This window comes from Staurois parvus, unplaced genomic scaffold (assembly GCF_062004578.1).
Source record: "Staurois parvus isolate SC_StPar_1 unplaced genomic scaffold, SC_StPar_1.0 ptg000472l, whole genome shotgun sequence".
Taxonomy (NCBI): Eukaryota; Metazoa; Chordata; class Amphibia; order Anura; family Ranidae; genus Staurois; species Staurois parvus.
Genome location: NW_028318268.1, coordinates 2,871,239 through 2,889,873, shown reverse-complemented (window position 1 = coordinate 2,889,873; position 18,635 = coordinate 2,871,239). Strand labels below are relative to the sequence as shown.

The window sequence follows — 18,635 nt, the reverse complement described above, 5'->3', positions numbered from 1 at the left end:
TCAGGAAACGGGTCGCTATGACACCCGGTGACGTCATCACGCACACGCGAACAGATTTCTCCTAATATTGTGCTAAACCATGGGGAGCAGGACCTTAGAAGAATGGTGTGGGCCCAAAAAATGTATCCTGAAAATGTAACTGTGCAAATGTTCGTGATAGATATATATATATATATATATATATATATATATATATATATATATAATTTTTTTTTTTTTTTTTTTTTTTTTTTTTTTTTTTTTGCACTGACAGTACCCAACTGTGTTGTTGCATTACCTGATATAGAAATTCTAATTCATTTTTATATGAAGATGCATTTTAAAGCGACACTGTCATCACCCCAAAATATGCCTCAAACCTCCCCGGCAGCCTTGCTGTATCTTTTCTCTGTTGTGAAGCAATGCAGTCGACTTCAGTCTCATCAGCATTTGGTTGCAGCACTTTAACTGACACAAGCTACCAGAGTGGAGATTATTATACCTCTTCTAGTACAGGAGTAATTTAAAGTGGTTTAAACCTCAGGCATAAAACATGAACAAAACATATACCTCTATACGGACGAGTACAAAGTGTCATTTCTGTCTGCTGCTTCATTCCTCTGCTATCCGCATGAATTACTTCTGACAAGTTTTCCTGACACCAAGCGACAAAATGGTGACAGCGGAGGGACCTCCATCAGATTGACAGTCTCAGCTCTGTTCCTGTGAGCTGTGTGGAGAGGAGTGTGTCTCTTCCCTTCAATCAGTTCTCAGAGCTCTCCGGTGTGTAATTTCTGCTCTCCACCGCCTTTTTTCTGAACTCTCAGACAAGCTTTATAAATTCAGCACTTTGAAGGGATATAGATAATAGAAGACTGGATTGATGGGTACAACGTATGTAGAAGGATTTGTTTCATCTCTGTTCATCACCTGAAGCCAGTCACTTCACTGGGTATACATAAGGGTTTACAGATGGTCATCCCTCAAACAGAGCTGCAGTAGGTGTGCTTTTCTCAAAAAAAAAAAAATTAACTCCCGACTACAATTTCCATATAAACGAGTCTTTTTCCTTAAAGTTGAGCTGAGATAGTGGGAGTTTGCTGGTTGTCTTTGAGATCTGGGGAATTACATTTACTGTAACAATTTTAATGTGCTTGCCAGCTGAAATAATACAAGATTTGGCCTTGTGAAAGCAACCATCAGGGTGTAGCTTCAAGTTGGAATTCAGTGCTACAGTGTCTCATAAAATCTACATTCCAAAAAATACAGTGAGTTTTTACAGCATTCTTTTTGAGTCGTTATTTTAAAGTGCCAGTTCACAAAAAAAGCTTCATGTTTGATGGGTACAGAGGGGTTAAATCCCCTTACAGTGTATTTGCAGAGGTAAGATCTGTGTGCTTGAGTTCCTGCCCTGCATACTTCGCTTTTTAGGCAATTTTAATTTAATGCAGAACTCCAAGTAAACAGCTAACTACATAAATGAATTATGTATATCCTGTTATGCGTTACTGGACAATGGACTTGTAATTCTGTCCATTCAGTTCTGAGATTTCCACAGCTCAGGATCATCTAGCAGGGACAGGGACCTGGTCATTCTCTGCTACAGGTTTTCTTTCACATACAGGCACCATCTTCACTCTGTGACTGGACAGTGAAAGGAAGAGCAGAACACTGATAAACTCGTTGGTCTGCTCTCTCCTCCTATCCGCATACACTGCATTACAACTGACTCACTTTTTTGTGCTTCTCCCTCCCGTCTCTAAGCTTTGCTGTACAGACGGCTGCAAAAGGCTGATTCCAAGTTAAACCCGGGCATTTACAAAGCAAAATGATATTGGATAAACATAATTTGAGTGTGGATATTAAGGTGTATTTAAACCCAAGAACGAAAATGTTATATATTGCAGCTAGCAGCTGCATTTGGTTCCGTTTTTAAGTTTTTTTTGTTTTTGTTTTTCCTTAATTTTATCAGATGATCCGGTCAGTAATACACTTCCTGTCCTTGGGTGACAACGCTCACTTGCCGTGCTAGATCTGTGAAGAAGCAGCATTATTACCCTAGGACAGGAAATGTGTTGGAAGACCTCCCTCTCTCCTCATCTGCATAATATAGGGGGAAGAGGTGATCTGATGATCCGGTCACTAATACACTTCCTGTCCTTGGGTGACAACGCTCACTTGCCATGCTATATCTATGAAGAAGCAGCATTATTACCCTAGGATGGGAAATGTGTTTGAAGACCTCCCTCTCTCCTCATCTGCATAATATAGGGGGAAGAGATGATCTGATGATGCAGTCAGTAATACACCTCCAGTCCTTGGGTGACAACGCTGCCTTGCCGTGCTAGATCTGTGAAGAAGCAGCATTATTACCCTAGGACGGGAAATGTGTTCGAAGACCTCCCTCTCTCCTCATCTGCATAATATAGGGGGAAGAGGGGATCTGATGATCCGTTCACTAATACACTTCCTGTTCTTGGGTGACAACGCTCACTTGCCGTGCTAGATCTATGAAGAAGCAGCATTGTTACCCTAGGACAGAAAATGTGTTAGAGCACCTCCCTGTCTCCTCATCTGCATAATATAGGGGGAAGAGATCCTGTAGTCCACAAATAGCTGAGCAATGCTGAAACACTGCGGAGTTCACCATAATTTGTGAGATCACTGGCAGAATCGGCAGGTATATTTTGCACTTACATGTTATTTTTACTAGATCAAAGGAGAGAGAATGAAAGAAGTTAATTCATAGAGTTTAAATACACATTAACACCCGTCACATCAAAGCCGATTTTGGAATTGTGCGACTTACAGTGAAGTCGTATGGGTTTTAAAGTCTGGTGACTTGCCGATTTCAGGTGAGATTTGCATAGACATCTGACACAGATGTCTATGCAAATCGCACCAAAAGTAGTGCATGTACAACTTTAGAAATCGGTGCGGCTCCGACTAAAGTCGGAACCGCACCAATATGACCGCTCTAGTAGCGAACAATAAGGTGTGGCTTGGCATACGATTTGCAAGTCACGTGGCATGCAAATAGCATGCCAAGTCCCACCCTATGTGACCGGGGTGTTATGGATATTTTTAGAAAGTGGTGAATGTGATATCTCCTAGATTGTAAGCTCCAAGGATCAGGGCCCTCCTTTCCCTCTTGTATTGAACTGTATTGTTGCTGTATTGTCTCCCGTTATATTGTAAAGCGCTGAGCAAACTGTTGGCGCTATATAAATCCTGCATAATAATAATTTTAGCGAACATTCACTACAGGTGTATTTTCTTGGGGTTTGCTTTTCAGTTAGTGATTGATTCATCTGCATTGAATGTTTGGTGAATGTCACATCCACAACTTTATAAATATACCCCCTAAGTATTTTAGGCTCAAGTTACCTTTTCAGTTTATTTGATCTGTTCATCATTTGTGTAAAGATAAAAAGGAATAGAAACAACTGGCTTCTCATAAGCTGAATATATGTGATCATTAGGCAGTGTGCAGTGTATGAAGATTACAAGGATGGGAACAAAGTGTTTATTGTATTGTGCTTGTAGTCTGGGGAGACTGAAATCTTTTGTTGAACAGAATGTTGTCAGCAGCAAAGCTTATAATAAAATGCAGAATATTTGTGCGACGTGCCCCTGCCAGGCGCTGTGGCTGACAATGTGGCAGATATGCTAAGTGGATGTTGACTTCATTCCTCAATGAACAAGAATTGCTTTGCAGTTTCTCATGTATATGTCTAAATAACCTGTAGATACAAAGTACACCATACCCTGATCCAGGGGTCACCCAACTAGATTAGGCCAAATAGATGTACAGTGGATATAAAAAGTATACACACCCCTGTTTAAAATGTCAGGTTTCTGTGATGTAAAATGAGACAAAGATAAATAATTTAAGAACTTTTTCCACCTTTAATTTGACCTATAAATTGTGCAATTCAATTGAAAAACAAACTGAAATCTTTTTTAAGGGGGGACCTAAAAAACTAAAATAATGTGGTTGCAGAAGTGTGCACACCCTCTTATAACTGGGGATGTAACTGTGTTCAGAATTAAGTAATCACATTCAAAATCATGCTAAATAAGAGTCAGTACACACCTGCCATCATTTAAAGTGCCTCTGATTATCCCCAAATAAAGTTCAGCTGTTCTAGTAGGTCTTTCCTGACATTTTCTTAGTCACATCCTACAGCAAAAGCCATGGTCCGCAGAGAGCTTCCAATGCTTTAGAGGGATCTCATTGTTAAATGATATCAGTCAGGAGGAGGGTACAAAGGAATTTCCAAGGCATTAGATATACCATGGAACACGGTGAAGACAGTCCTCATCGAGTGGAGAAAATATGGCGCAACAGTGAGATTACCAAGAACTGGACATCCCTCCAAAATTGATGAAAACACCAGAAGAAAACTGGTCTGGGAGGCTGCCAAGAGGCCTACAGCAACATTAAGCTGCAGGAATATCTGGCAAGTATTGGCTGTATGGTACATGTGACCACAATATCTCGTATTCTTCATATGTCTAGGATATGGGGTAGAGTGGCAAGACAGAAGCCTTTTCTTACAAAGAAAACATCCAAGCCCAGCTATATTTTGCAAAAACATATCTGAAGTCTCCCAAAAGCATGTGGGGAAAATGTGTTATGGTCTGATGAAACCAAGGTTGAGCTTTTTGGCCATAATTCCAATAGATATGTTTAGCGCAAAAACAAAACTGCACATCAACAGCCCCAAAGCTTGAATCATGCTTTGGGGCTGTTTTTCTTCAGATGGAACTGGGGCCTTAGTCCCCAGAGGGAATTATGAACAGTTCCAAATACCAGTCAATATTAGCACAAAACCTTCAGGCTTCTGCTAGAAAACTGAACACTAAGAGGAACTTCATCTTTCAGCATAACGACCCAAAGCATACATACAAATCAACAAAGGAATAGCTTCACCAGAAGAAAATGAAAGGCTTGGAGTGGCCCAGCTAGTGCCCAGGCCTGAATCCGATAGAAAATCTGTGGGGTGATATGAAGAGGGCTGTGCACAGGAGATGCCCTCACAATCGGGAAGATTTGGAGTGTTTTTGCAAGGAAGAGTGGGCAAATATTGCCAAGTCAAGATGTGCCATGCTGATAGACTCATTCCCAAAAAGACTGAGTGCGGGTATCACATCAAAGGGTGCTTCAACAAAGGATTAGTTTAAGGGTGAGTACACTTATGCAACCATATTTTCGTTTTCTATTTTTCTTCCCTCCAACTAAAAGATTTCAGTTTGTTGTTTAACTGAGTTGTACAGTTTTTATAGGTCACATTAAAGGTGGAAAAAGTTCGGAAATGATTTATCTTTGTCTCATTTTTTTACATCACAGAAACCTGACATTTTAACAGGGGTGTGTTGACTTTTTATACCCACTGTATTCACCTCCAGTCAAATATACCATCAACTACATCAGTCTTTAAAGTCATTTTAAATGTAATTGTAAAATAGTTTGATTGGATTGTAATGGGCAACCCTAAAAAAGAACTCTCATGAGCATTGAAAAGTTAATAGGTTCAAACATTCGTGTCTAAAAACCTGTATTTGCCTCTCTAATGAAACGATATTGAAATATGTAAAACAAATCCCTTCTTTATTCCATGCTTTCCGACTTCTGTGAATCACATCCCCTGATAGAAGCCCCATTTGTGGGTGTTGCTAATGTTGAGCTCAGGCAGAGCTCAGTTTCCACCTCACCTTGTTTAGTAAGCAGAGCTAGGGGATGGAAGCGTCAGCTGGAGGGCTCCCACTTTGTTTCCCCTTCTGACTTTTCACTATCACTAGGACAGTCTCCACCTGGTTTCGTTTTAGGTACTGAGTCACTCAACATATATTTAAATTGGGATATGGAATGCAAGTGCATAATAAAAACTGTTTAGCCAAAAGTTGCTTGATCCAGTCTAGTTATCCTTTTTCCTTGCTTTTTGTGTTTTTCCTTGAATAACCAAGACTACAAGGAAATGAGATCCTATGCTGGTCTGTTATGGTGTGGGTGTCTGCACCATAACCAGTGATGCTGTGTGGCCCAGCTACCATCTTCCTGGGTCTATTGGTAGCTGCAGGATCCTTTTGGCTGTGTGTATCTCGAGATTCGCTTCCCCCATCCCCACAGCAAATTGGATTTGGAAAGCTGGAACTTATAGTGTGCTAGATGGGTTTGTGAATTGTTTCACTTATAGCAACCAATGGTGATGTGCAGCCCAGTCACCAGCATCCTAGCAAACCAAAGAACAGAGGGGGGGGGGGGGGGGGGGTGAAATGCGAATGAACATGCCTTCTTCTGGATTCTTAGTTTCAGCACTTCCCATCGGCAAGCGCATGGTGTCAGAAGGTGCCATTGATCAAGACTCATTAGTTAATTGTTATTAGTTGATTGGCGGAAGGGGGTGTTGTGCATACTGATGACCATACCAACACAGCTTGGAGACCATGCAGAAAGACAGGACAAAGTGCTACATGCAGAACCGGAGCAACCAATGAAAATTTAGACCTCTTCTTCAACAGGTTCAGTAGTCATTGTTAGCTGTACAAAAGGGGTAGGCAAACTTTGTTTCTCCAGCTGTGGTGAAACTACAAATCCTATTCTGTTTCTTGCAGTGCCTCATGGGACTCATAGTTCCTGAGCAGTTGGAGGACCAAAGATGCCATAGAACATCACTGTACCTCCAAAAGCCTTTTATAGCCTAACGTCCCTATAATGGCCATATTGAAAAGGATTGGAGATTACCAGTAGGTAAAAGCACTAACTCTCCAGCACCTCAAAGGGGTCAATGCCAGGTACTCCAAATACAAGTAGGTACTCTAAATGTCAGGGCTTCACTGGTACAGGACTGTAATGTCACCCTTTCACAATACCCAAAACCTTCCTATGTAAGGAAAAACCATGATGATGATGCCAGTTTGCCTCTTTAGTGTTGTTTTCTCCAATACAGTTAATACACTTTAGCATCTTTTCTAATACATCACAAGAGCCCATTAAAACTACTCTTTCTGTATCTTACTGCTCACCATCATTATTTGTCTGATCTCTATATTCTTCCTACATAGCACAATTCAATTTCAGCCTCTTCAGTGTTCAATATGAGAAGTGCAGAGTACTCCGACTTTGTTTAGTGTAGAATTGTATGTGAGTCACCACCATAATACATCAATACTGGAACATCTTTTCATCATTTGACTTTAGTAATACCTGATCCTAGTAATAATAATAGACATGTAACTCTTTTCCTCATAGGCACAGTCTGATCCATTCAAAGTATCGATGGGAATCTACAGTATTCTCACTAATGTGCAGCTTGTTTATCTTCATGTTGACATTGGTGATATGGTTACTGGACAACATTAGCTTTTGTGTACAAACCATTCCTAGCAAAGTATAACTCGTGGGCCTTCAGCTCTTCACCTTTTACACAGTCAGGGTATTTGTCATTTACATATAAGTTTTCTATATTGAAACAAAAATTGACCCCAACATCTGGTTACGTAAGGGGTCCCAAAATGTGTTTAATTTTGGGCAGAGTGTGGGGCGGGTTAAAATTTCTGCTAACTTTTTATTGCTGCATGTGCTCATCTTTGGATATTTCTCCTTACTCTGTGTATTTGACAGCTGTCAGACAAAATAGGAAATGTTTGAAAATCTCCCCACTTCTTATCTGTTTGATGGGTTTCATACAGAACTGGAAGCAAGGGAATATCCCACCCAATAGGCACAGAAGCAACAATAAAATCCCATGTTCTAGAAGAGTTAGAACTGCCGTCAGTGTTGCTGTTGTATTGCTGTTCGTATCCATATGACGGAGGCTTCTTCTCGTGTCTTTTCCAGGAAACAGAGTCAGATAGAATAGCAGAAGAAAGATCCCATTTATGGTTATACCAAATGTATTTATAATACAGACTTTAAAATCTGACAGATTACATCCAAAAAAGTGACAGAAATCCCAACCTGTATTCAAGATTTGCTTACGATGTTAGAACTACCCTCTTCTATGAGACCCCAGTATCCTTGTAGTATATTGCCTATACATACAGCTGTGGTTTGAACCGTTATCTATTTAATGATAATTACAGATGTATTGGGGATAACATTTTAAATTCAGTTTAATCCAATCTAGTGTAGGGATAGTTAATTGCCTAGTATAGGATAGTCAAAGCTGGGATGAGTTATAAAAGATAGTTATTTGGAAACCCATAGGTCTTCCTTTTGTATTGTTTTGATGCTAGTACTGACCTAGATATACAAGATCTTTTATAGTTCCATACAGATTAAAAAAAGTCAGACTGGAAAGCCTTTGTGTGATACTGTCTATTCCAATACCTATCACAGTTTCAAATATATTGTGTAGGAGAGTTGGGAATTTCTTGGTACTGCAATTTTATGGTTGGATTTCTGTTTTAGATAATGTAGTTTCCACTCATAGCAGTGGTCTCCAAGCTGCGGCACGTATTTCTGCCTTTATCCTGCCCCTGGGGCACGATTCCTTCCACTGACACCAACAATGGGGCACCATTACTTCTACTGATGAATGATGGAACACTCTTCCTCCCTCTGACATGAAGTATGAGGAATTGTTTTCCCCATAAATACCAATGATGGGCCACTATTTCTCCTCCTACTGCCCAAGTATTTATTTTTTTTACTCCCATTGATCACCTAGCCTGATACACTGTATACTCCCACTGGGGCTGGAGAATTTTCTACTTCCTCTGGCCATTGTCCAGTCCTAAAATCTGAAGGACACTGGCCCTTTGTATAAAATGTTTGGAGACCCCTAATTTATAGGGATAGACTTGTTTCAGAGAATGAAGGCTGTTTAGTAGGTAAAGCTTCAATGTTCTCTTTTTCAATTCTGTAATTCGATTTCTCCAAAGGACCGGAAGTTCAGCGGGTGAAAAATCTTGGTGTGGACCGAGCCTTTGCTTTCCATTTAAGAAGGTTCAAGGGGGTCATTAATAAAATATATTGCTGGTATGCAGTGACATTTTGTAATCTGTCTTCACATGGATACCTTTTAGTGCATGTATTCACAGGCATTTGTGTCAACAATGGTTTTCTTCCCATACACCTTAATAAGAATAATGTGATCGGGTGAGATCATGGTTTAATGTCGTTCTTTATTTATTCGCTCACTGTACTGGCACTTCCATTCTTATCCTGATTATAGATTATATGAACTACACATAATTATACAAACTGGATTTAATAAAATAAATACGTTTAATCATTTTAAAAAAATAACTGAAGTGAGGGGGGGTTCTCTGTATTTGCCCAGAGTTCTGTATTATAAAGTAATTAAATGTCTCCTCTTATTTGCTTAGAATCAATATGTGTGTGTATGTCTGAAATATATTCTAACCTAGTCACTTAGCTTTTTTTGTAAGGAATAATTTCAGTAAGATCATTTTCCATGCTAAAGTACTACCTAAAAACTGCAGTAGTATATATAGATCTATGAATATTGTGATGTGCCTTACATATAATACACCTCATATATCATCAGGCTTAATCTTCAATAAGAAAAACTGAGAAAAAGAACTTTAGCAGATATGTTTACATTTTTTTTTTTTTACATTTTTATTGTATGCTTTTTTTTTTATTATTAACAAAATAAGCAAGTTGGTAAGTTTTTGATTGACTTAAATGAACTATATATGCACCTCTAAAGTCCACTCTTTTTTCTCAGCTTTTATTATTTAATATTTAAGTCTCCCTTTTGTAAAGCTATGTACTATTCTGTTATACATAAACCAGAATAGCCGGACACTTGTGTTACAAAATTTATGTTTTTGTTTTTTTTGCAGCTTTTAAGTGAAAAAATCAGTGGAGCAGAAGGAACAAAACTCGACAATGATTTCCAAGAAATGGAAAGGGTAAGATTTAAGTGATTTAATTTGTAAGTACATAAGAATATAAATTGTTGGACATTGCAAACTATGTTGGCGTAGTTTTTTTTTAGACAGTCTCACTCTGCAAAGGTGGAAAATGCCTGATGAAGGATTGGAAAAAGGTGAGTGCCTGCTGCTGAGATGTCTATAGCTTTGGTTTGAACTTGTTCAGATGTCTTCTTTATAAGTGGATCAAGGAGACACCACATGTACTGTCCTTTTGGGGATGTTACCTAGCATACAGTGTCTAGTGGATTTATACATCAGGTAGAAAAAAAATGGTTAACTGACCGGCAGAAATCCAACTCTGAGACTGTTCTTGAAGGTAATGTATAGTTTTTTGTTTTGTTTTTTTTTCTTTACATCCAGCCAGCAGGTAGAACTCCAATCTTCTTTTGCAAATATTTTAAAGTTTTCAGTACAGCTTTATTAACACATTAAAAAAAAAGCAAAATTAAAGTAGCAAGGCCCCTTTAATCTATTAACTTGAAGCAGACCTTCACTGAAAACCTGAAATTCTGCTCTTTCTCCTCCCTGCCTACTTGCCTCCTCTGCCAAAAATGAAATCATTTAATTTTTGGAGGGGGAAAAGGGGAGTGAGTACCTTTTTCTAACAGGTACCAGGTCCCACTTTGCTTAGATTGCCTTGCCTATACTGGTGAAGGACTGGCCCAGGTGAGGACAGCATTGTATTTCTGGACTGGTCAGTGTCTTTTTAATCAAAGTCAGCAGCTACAGTATTTTGTAGCTGCTGACTTTTTTTCTCCTAAGAGACTGAAGAACCTCTCTAAGTTGAGAGAATGTTTGTTTGTTTTCCATGTAAAGGGTTGGGTTCTTTTTTCCTAACTCCACTAAAGCTTTGATTCAGGGGTACTCTGAGAATGTCTGCCAAGATCATTGTTTTGGACTAAGTTTACATTTTTAGGGGGAGGAAGAGTGTGAAGTAAGAAAATAAAGATGGGAAAGGTAGCTAGTAGCTATGAAAGTAGTGAATGTAAGATTTATTTAAAAACAAAATGTGTGACAGGAGAGATTCTAGGGAGAGGTGGGAAGGACAGGGAAGGTGTTGTGATGTAGGTGAGGAACCCAAGTGGAGAGTACTCAACCTAGGAGGCAGTGCTTACATGGATAGACCCACTAGATGGATGTAATTAACCACTTGCCAACCACCTACCCACCTGCACTGTACTGCAGTTATGATTTATGATGGGTAATATACAGCGGGTAAATTAAGTATTGAACACGTCACCATTTTTCACAGTAAATATATTTCTAAAAGTGCTATTGACATAAAATTTTCCCCCCAAGTCGGTAACAACCCATGCAATTCATACACATAAAGAAGCCAAAACAAAAGTTCAGAAATTAAGTTCTGTGTAATGAAATGGAATGACACAGGGAAAAAGTATTGAACACGCTAACTGAAATGTATTTAATACTTTGTACAAAATCCTTCGTTGGTTATAACGGCTTCAAGACACCTCCTGTATGGAAAAACTAGTTGCATGCATTGCGCAAGTGTGATTTTGGCCCATTCTTCCACACACAGTCTTCAAATTTTGATGGTTCCGTGGGCCTCTTCTGTGAATTCTGATCTTTAGTTCTTTCCATAGATTTTATATTGGATTCAATCAGGTGATTGGCTGGGCCATTCTAGCAGATTTATTTTCTTTCTTTGAAACCAATTGAGAGTTTCCTTGGCTTTGTGTTTGGGATCATTGTCTTGCTGAAATGTTCACCCTCATTTCATCTTCATCATCCTGGTAGATGGCTGCAGATTTTTATCAAGAATGTCTTGGTACATTTTTCCATTCATCCTTCCTTCAATGACATGAACTTTGCCAGTACCATATGCTGAAAAACAGCCCCTTACCATCATGTTCCCATCTCCAAACTTCACTGTTGGTATGGTGTTTTTGGTGCCATTTGACCTCCAGACAGGGTGTGTATTATGGCATCCGAAGAGTTAAAATTTGGTCTCATCTGACCAGACTATATTCTCCCAGTATTCTACTGGTTTGTCTAAATGTTGTGCAGCAAACTTTAAACAAGCTTCAATCTTGCATAGCAAGCGTGCATACAGGTCAAGGCGGTTGAGTGCATTACTTACTGTTTTCTCTAACACAAATGTACCTGCTAATTCCAGGTCTTTCTGAAGCTTTCCACAAGTGGTCCTTGGCTCTTGGACAACTCTTCTGATAATTTTTCACTCTTCTGTCAGAAATCTTGTGAGGACCACCTGTTCGTGACTGATATATATGGTGAAATTATGTTCTTTTCACTTATGGATTATGGCCCCAACAGTGCTCACTGGAACATTCAGAGTGTAGAAATCCTTCTGTAACCAATGCCATCAGTATGTTTTGCAATAATAAGGTTGCAAAGGTCTTGAGAGAGCTCTTTGCTTTTACCCATCATGAGATGTTTCTTGTGACACCTTGGTAATGAGACACCTTTTTATAGGCCATCAGTTGAGACTGGACCAGCTGATATTAATTTGTACTGACAAGAGGCAGGATTGCTTTCTAATTACTGATAGATTTTAGCTGGTGTCTTGGCTTTCCATGCCTTTTTGCGCCTCCATTTCTTCATGTGTTCAATACTTTTTTCCCTGTTGTTCCATTTTATTACACATAACTTAATTTCTGAACTTTTTTGTGTTGGTTTCTTTGTATGTATGGATTGCATGGGTTGTTACCGACATGTGGTGAACATTTCCTGTCAATAGCACCTTTAGAAATATATTTACTGAGAAAAATGATGTGTTCAATACTTATTTTACCCGCTGTATATGGAGACATGGTGACACCACTACACTTTGCTATTGCTAATTTTTACACTAAACGCATAGGAAGCAGAAATGCTTCCTAAATCCTCCCACTCTGCAGTTTGCACAAAAAAAAATAACATATTTAAAAAATGGGGCAGATGGACCACTTGCCCTTTTTTCTGCCATCACTCGTCTGTTTGCTATCCAACTGTGCCTAGATAGATCAGCTACCCTTAATGCTGATGCTATCACACTGATCAGCTGCTTTTATCTCCCCACTTCATGCCCTTCTCCTTTTTCATGAGAATTGTATGAAATATTGTTTTTTTTTTTTGGTGTTTTTATATTCTATAAATATAAAAACATATTCTGTATAAATTAGAGCATAAAGATGTGGGTTTGACTCAAGAATGTTTGAATCCACTTACTATTAATTGACTGACTGGGGTGATTATCATCTCATGTCGGTGGGCACCCTTGGGATTTATAGTATCAGAAAGAAGATAAGCAGCCTTTGTCAAGCTGAGGAATTTATACATTTTACAACAACCCAGCAATTTCTTTACATTTGTGTACAGACAATGGTCATATTAATCTTTCTGCAAAGGTATCCCTACCACATTTTCAGCACACACAGTAGGTCTTTTTTGTGTGCACACATCCAAACAATTGCTTCAATCTGTCTCAAAGTAAGAACAGGCATGCCTTGATCATAAATCCTGAATGGTTAGAAACAAAGGTTCAGTCCTTTTGCCATGGTTTGAAGTTAAAGTGACTCTGTCAGGTTATAAAAAAAATCTAATTAACGGTCCCTGCAATAAAATAGGTATTATACTCGCCTCTGACGGCCTGTGTCTTCTATCATCCCTCCATTCAAGAGCTGTAGCCTTTGCCAGTCTCTTCGGTATTTAACAGTTCCAGTCAATATTCAATCCATCTATTCCCATATGGAAGAAAAATATATTTGAAATGCTACAGTTTTGGCCATATTCAGTATATTTGTGTGTATATGTGTGTGTGTGTATGCAGTTGTGTTCAAAATAATAGCAGTGTGTTGAAAAAAGTGAATAAAGCTCAAAATCCTTCTAATAGCTTTTATTTCCATACACACAAATGCATTGGGAACACTACACATTCTATTCCAAATCAAAACATGAAGAAAAATAGATCAAATTTGTGTTGTTCCTCTAAAAAAAAATTGAAGAAAAGTGAATATTAGACTGTTCAAAAAAATGGCAGTGTTTGTATTCTTCTTTACAAACTCAAACATTCACTATATAAACTGAAAAATGTTTGAAGATTTTGCTTTCCTTTGAATCACTTAATGAATATTTCGTTGTATAAGCACTGTTTCTGAGAACTGCTGTACATCTGTGTTGCATGGAGTCAGCCAACTTCTGGCCCCTGTGAACAGGTATTCCAGCCCAGGATGATTGGACTACATTCCACAGTTCTTCTCTATTTCTTGGTTTTGCCTCAAACTGCATTTTTGATGTCACCCCACAAGTTTTCTATTGGATTAAGATCCGGGGATTGGGCTGGCCACTCCATAACGTCAATCTTGTTGGTCTGGAACCAAGATGTTGCACGTTTACTGGTGTGTTTGAGGTCGTTGTCTTGTTGGAACACCCATTTCAAGGGCATTTCCTCTTCAGCATAAGGCAGCATGACCTCTTCAAGTATTCTGATGTATTCAAACTGATCCATGATCCCTGGTATGCGATAAATAGGCCCAACGCCGTAGTATGAGAAACATCCCCATATCATGATGCTTGCACCACCATGCTTCACTGTCTTCACAGTGTACTGTGGCTTGAATTCAGTGTTTGGGGGTCATCTGACAAACTGTCTCCGGCCACTAGACCCAAAAAGAACAATCTTACTTTCATCAGTCCACAAAATGTTGCGCCATTTCTCTTTAGGCCAGTCAATGTGCTCTTTGGCAAATTGTAACCTCTTCAGCACGTCTTTTTTCCAACAGTGGGACTTTGCGGGGGCTTTTTGCAGATAGCTTGGCTTCACATAGGTGTCTTCTAATTGTAACAGTACTCACAGGTAACTTTACACCACCTTTGATCTTCCTGGAGCTGATTGTTGGCTGAGTCCTTGCCATTTTAGCTATTCTTCTATCCATTCGAATGGTAGTTTTTTGCTTTCAGGTTTTGGTTGCCATTTTAAAGCATTTGCGATCATTTTAGCTGAGCAGCCTATCATTTTCTGCACTTCTTTATATGTTTTCCCCTGTCCAATCAACTTTTTAATCAAGGTACGCTGTTCTTCTGAAGAATGTCTGGAACGACCCATTTTCCTCAGAGTTTCAGAGAGAAATGCACTGTAACCAGCATGTACAACATTTGCTGCCTTCCTTCCTTAAATAAGGGCAATAATTGCCACCTGTTTTTCAAAGAATGAATGACCACACTAATAGAACTCCACACTGCTATTATTTTGAACATGCCCAATTCAGTATAATGAGCCTGTCAGGTTTTTTTTTTTTTTTGCACGCGATTACTGCCATCGGCAGTAATCATTGTGTTCTATATATGGTCGTTCATTAAACTTTTGGACCCATATTGGTGATCCTCGGTGTGCTGGTGACATTCTCCTTTGCTGATTCTGTTTTGGTTCCAGCCGACGGTTGCTGCAGCACCCACTTCACTTATAAATTTTTAACGCAGGAACGTGAGCGTTGGGATTGTACACTTGCATGCTGCCGGCAGAACATAACGCTGCAAGAGGGATTACCCCATCAATACTGACTGTGCTTAATGAGGGAATTGAGCAATTTTCTTTCTTTTCACCTTAGGTGGAAGGAAAGAAAATCGGCCATCTATTCCTTGCCTTACTCTTTTATGTGTGTATATTTGTATGACTATGGTAAAGGATTGTAAGCTTCCTTGGATTTAAATGGTTCATTGTTCTCTGAAAATGAGTGGATTATGTTATTACTGTATAAATGAGGAAAACAAATGAAAACACTCTTATCTAAATTAAAAAAAAGAATGTGCAGAATAAAATGCATGCAAATATCCGACTACAACAGCCTCCCAAACCTTCCTGTCTCAGGTATATCCAGGCTGTTTGTTGCGGGGAAAACCCTTGCACTTCCAGGTAGTGTTAGAACTTACTGGTAAGCCCCACCTCACACATTCCGAAAGGGCCAATACCAGGGGCGGACTGACAACTCATGGGGCCCCGGGCAGTAGGGGATCATGGGGCCCCCTACTGACCCCGGGCCCTCGGGCTGTGCCCGAGTTTCCAAATGGTCAGTCCGCCCCTGGCCCATACCGATCATGGGCTACCGAATTGGCCAGTATCATTGTACAGGAAGCAAGAAGGGGCATGGAAGTTCAGGTCCTATCAGGAAGTGTTGGAGCTATGCTTATCAGGACACTTGATGCTCAACCCCAACAAGAGGGTCTGAAAGGCTATGTGAAGGTACCTCCAGGTGCCTGGATGTTATATCTGCAACAATTTTTTTTTTTTGTTTTTTTTTGTTTTTTTTTAGTTAGACGACAGATTCTCTTGAAAGTATATCGAAGTCCAAGGACAAAAAATAACATATGGGAGTTTACCAGTCTTTAAATGTCATTGTTGCACTAGTTTTGTGGGGGGGGGGGTTTGGGGGGGGGGGCTAAATGCATTTTCTGAAAACACAGAAAAATACCTGTTGATCCTTCCAAAAAACCAGCACCATTGTATGTAATCGCAAACAAGATTGTCAGCCTACTCCTTTCTTTTCTGTGGACTACAGAATACATCTTCTTATGTTGTGGAGATGAGGACGGGGGAGGTATTTATAGTCCAAATCTAAAAAGCAGCCCTGGGGTGACAGTACTGCTCTTCGTAGACAGAATGCAGTAAGCGAGTGTTGTCATCTTAGAACAGGAAAAAAAATAGAAAAAAGAATACTAATGCCACCACCGTATCTAAGGACTAATGAGCTGTAAAATATAACATTTTTGTTCTTGGGTTTAGATGCATTTTAAGTAATTCCAATTTTATAAAAATGCAAAATGTTTATGGAGGAAGAGCCTTTTCTGTAATTGGTAATGTGGAGGTATATTTTAGTTTTCTTTATATAAAGAAATCAAATAATAAAAGGTTGTGTTTTTGTTCTAGAAAATTGACATCACCAATAAAGTGGTTGCTGAGCTTCTTTCCAAAACCACGGAATATCTCCAACCCAATCCAGGTAATGATTTATACACAAACCTTTCAGAATCTCATTACATGAAAGTGCTAAATGATAGAAAACTGATTCTAAATCTCCAGCCACACAAAAGCACCTCACCCAATGTTTCATTAAAGAAGGGATTTCACTATATTGAGGCTGGGTTCACACTGGTGCGGAAATTGCAGTGTTTTCTGTGGGAATTGCGCACTGCATCAGAATCGCAACCCCATTCATGCAAACCGATTCGGGTGTGTATGTTAAGTTAACACCCCGAAATCAGTCCGCAAAACGCGGTGCGATGTGCAGAATCGGATCACATAGGTGTGAATACCGATGTGATCCGATTCTAGTGCAGACCCAAAAAAAGGGTCCTGCGCTTTTTTGGTGCAGATGCGGTGCGATTTGAGCCAACAAAATGTATGGCTACAATTGCACCACACACAAATCGCATGTGATTTGCACAAGAATGCAGTGCGTTTCCTGTGCGAATCACATGCGATATACCGCACCGCATATATGTGAACCTAGCCCAAACCTTGACATGTAATTGTAGTAATACAATAGGTGTGGGAGCATGCAGAACTCCCAAGGTGAGAAGGATCATTGTTGGAGTGCATTCACTCATGCAGTTTTTTAAAGCCCATCTCCAGGCAAGTAAAAAAGTTTTCCCATGCAGTAGGGTTGTGCCTGCACTGCACGGGTAAACCTCTTGTTTTGTCTAGGAGTGAGGAGAAAGGACATAATCCTCTGATCCTCCGTACTCAAAACCGGTCCAGCACCCCACGCTCCAACAGGCTTGAATTGTGGACTGTTCCGGATGTCATCAAGCCCAGAGCAGGCTCCATAGACCAGGAACAGTCCAGAGCTGGACTGTGGGGAAGAGCCATTCTTCTGTGGAATGAAGGATCAGGCGAGTATAAATGTTCTCCTCAGCCCTAGACAAAAACGAGCAGTTAACCCGTGCAGTGTGAGCACAACCCAATTGCATGTGAAAAAATATTTTCTTGGTTGGAGTTGGGCTTTAACTGAGCTTGGGCACGGTTCACTCCCTTGTTTTGGTCCGTTTGCGTAGTGTGAACCATGCTTGGGTCCACTTAGAAGAGGTGATCCTCGGCACAGTTCATTTGTTTTCCGGTACGGTCCGCTTCAGTGTGAGTGCAAACCGTTTGATAGCAGAACCCTTCAGAGATCACTGAGCACAAAAGCTGGGATCACTGTGGTCTGGTTGGTAGAGGTGATGATTAGAGATGAGCGAATTTTTCAAAAATTCGATTCGGCTGATTCGGCGAATTCCAGGAAGAAATTTGATTCGATGCGAATTAATTCGCTACGAAGTTAACTTATAAAAAGGGTTTCTAGGCTTCAGAGAGCCTTTAAATTAGTGCAGAACACTGTACCTTTAATTTAAATGCCCTTGGAGATGAGGAAGGAGAAGGAGAAGGATGAGAAGAAGAAGGAGAAGGATGAGGAGAAGGAGAAGGATGAGGAGAAGGAGAAGGATGAGGAGAAGGAGAAGGATGAGAAGAAGGAGAAGGATGAGAAGAAGGAGAAGGATGAGAAGAAGGAGAAGGATGAGAAGAAGGAGAAGGATGAGAAGAAGGAGAAGGATGAGAAGAAGGAGAAGGAGAAGGAGAAGAAGAAGGATGAGAAGAAGAAGAAGGATGAGAAGAAGGAGAAGAAGGAGAAGGAGAAGGATGAGAAGAAGGAGAAGGATGAGAAGAAGGAGAAGGATGAGAAGAAGGATGAGAAGGAGAAGGATGAGAAGAAGGACAGTTCTGTGACAGTTTCTGTCTATTTCTGACAGTT

General features: G+C 39.8%; 1 protein-coding gene across 1 annotated transcript in view; it reads left to right on the top strand.

The window, feature by feature from the left end:
- SH3GL3 (SH3 domain containing GRB2 like 3, endophilin A3) overlaps positions 1 to 18,635 on the top strand; it is a 157,774-nt gene that overhangs the window by 89,758 nt on the left and 49,381 nt on the right. Inside the window, 2 exon segments of the mRNA XM_089689396.1 lie at positions 9,799 to 9,867; positions 16,775 to 16,847. Of these exon segments, the coding sequence (XP_089545522.1) occupies positions 9,799 to 9,867; positions 16,775 to 16,847 (142 nt within the window).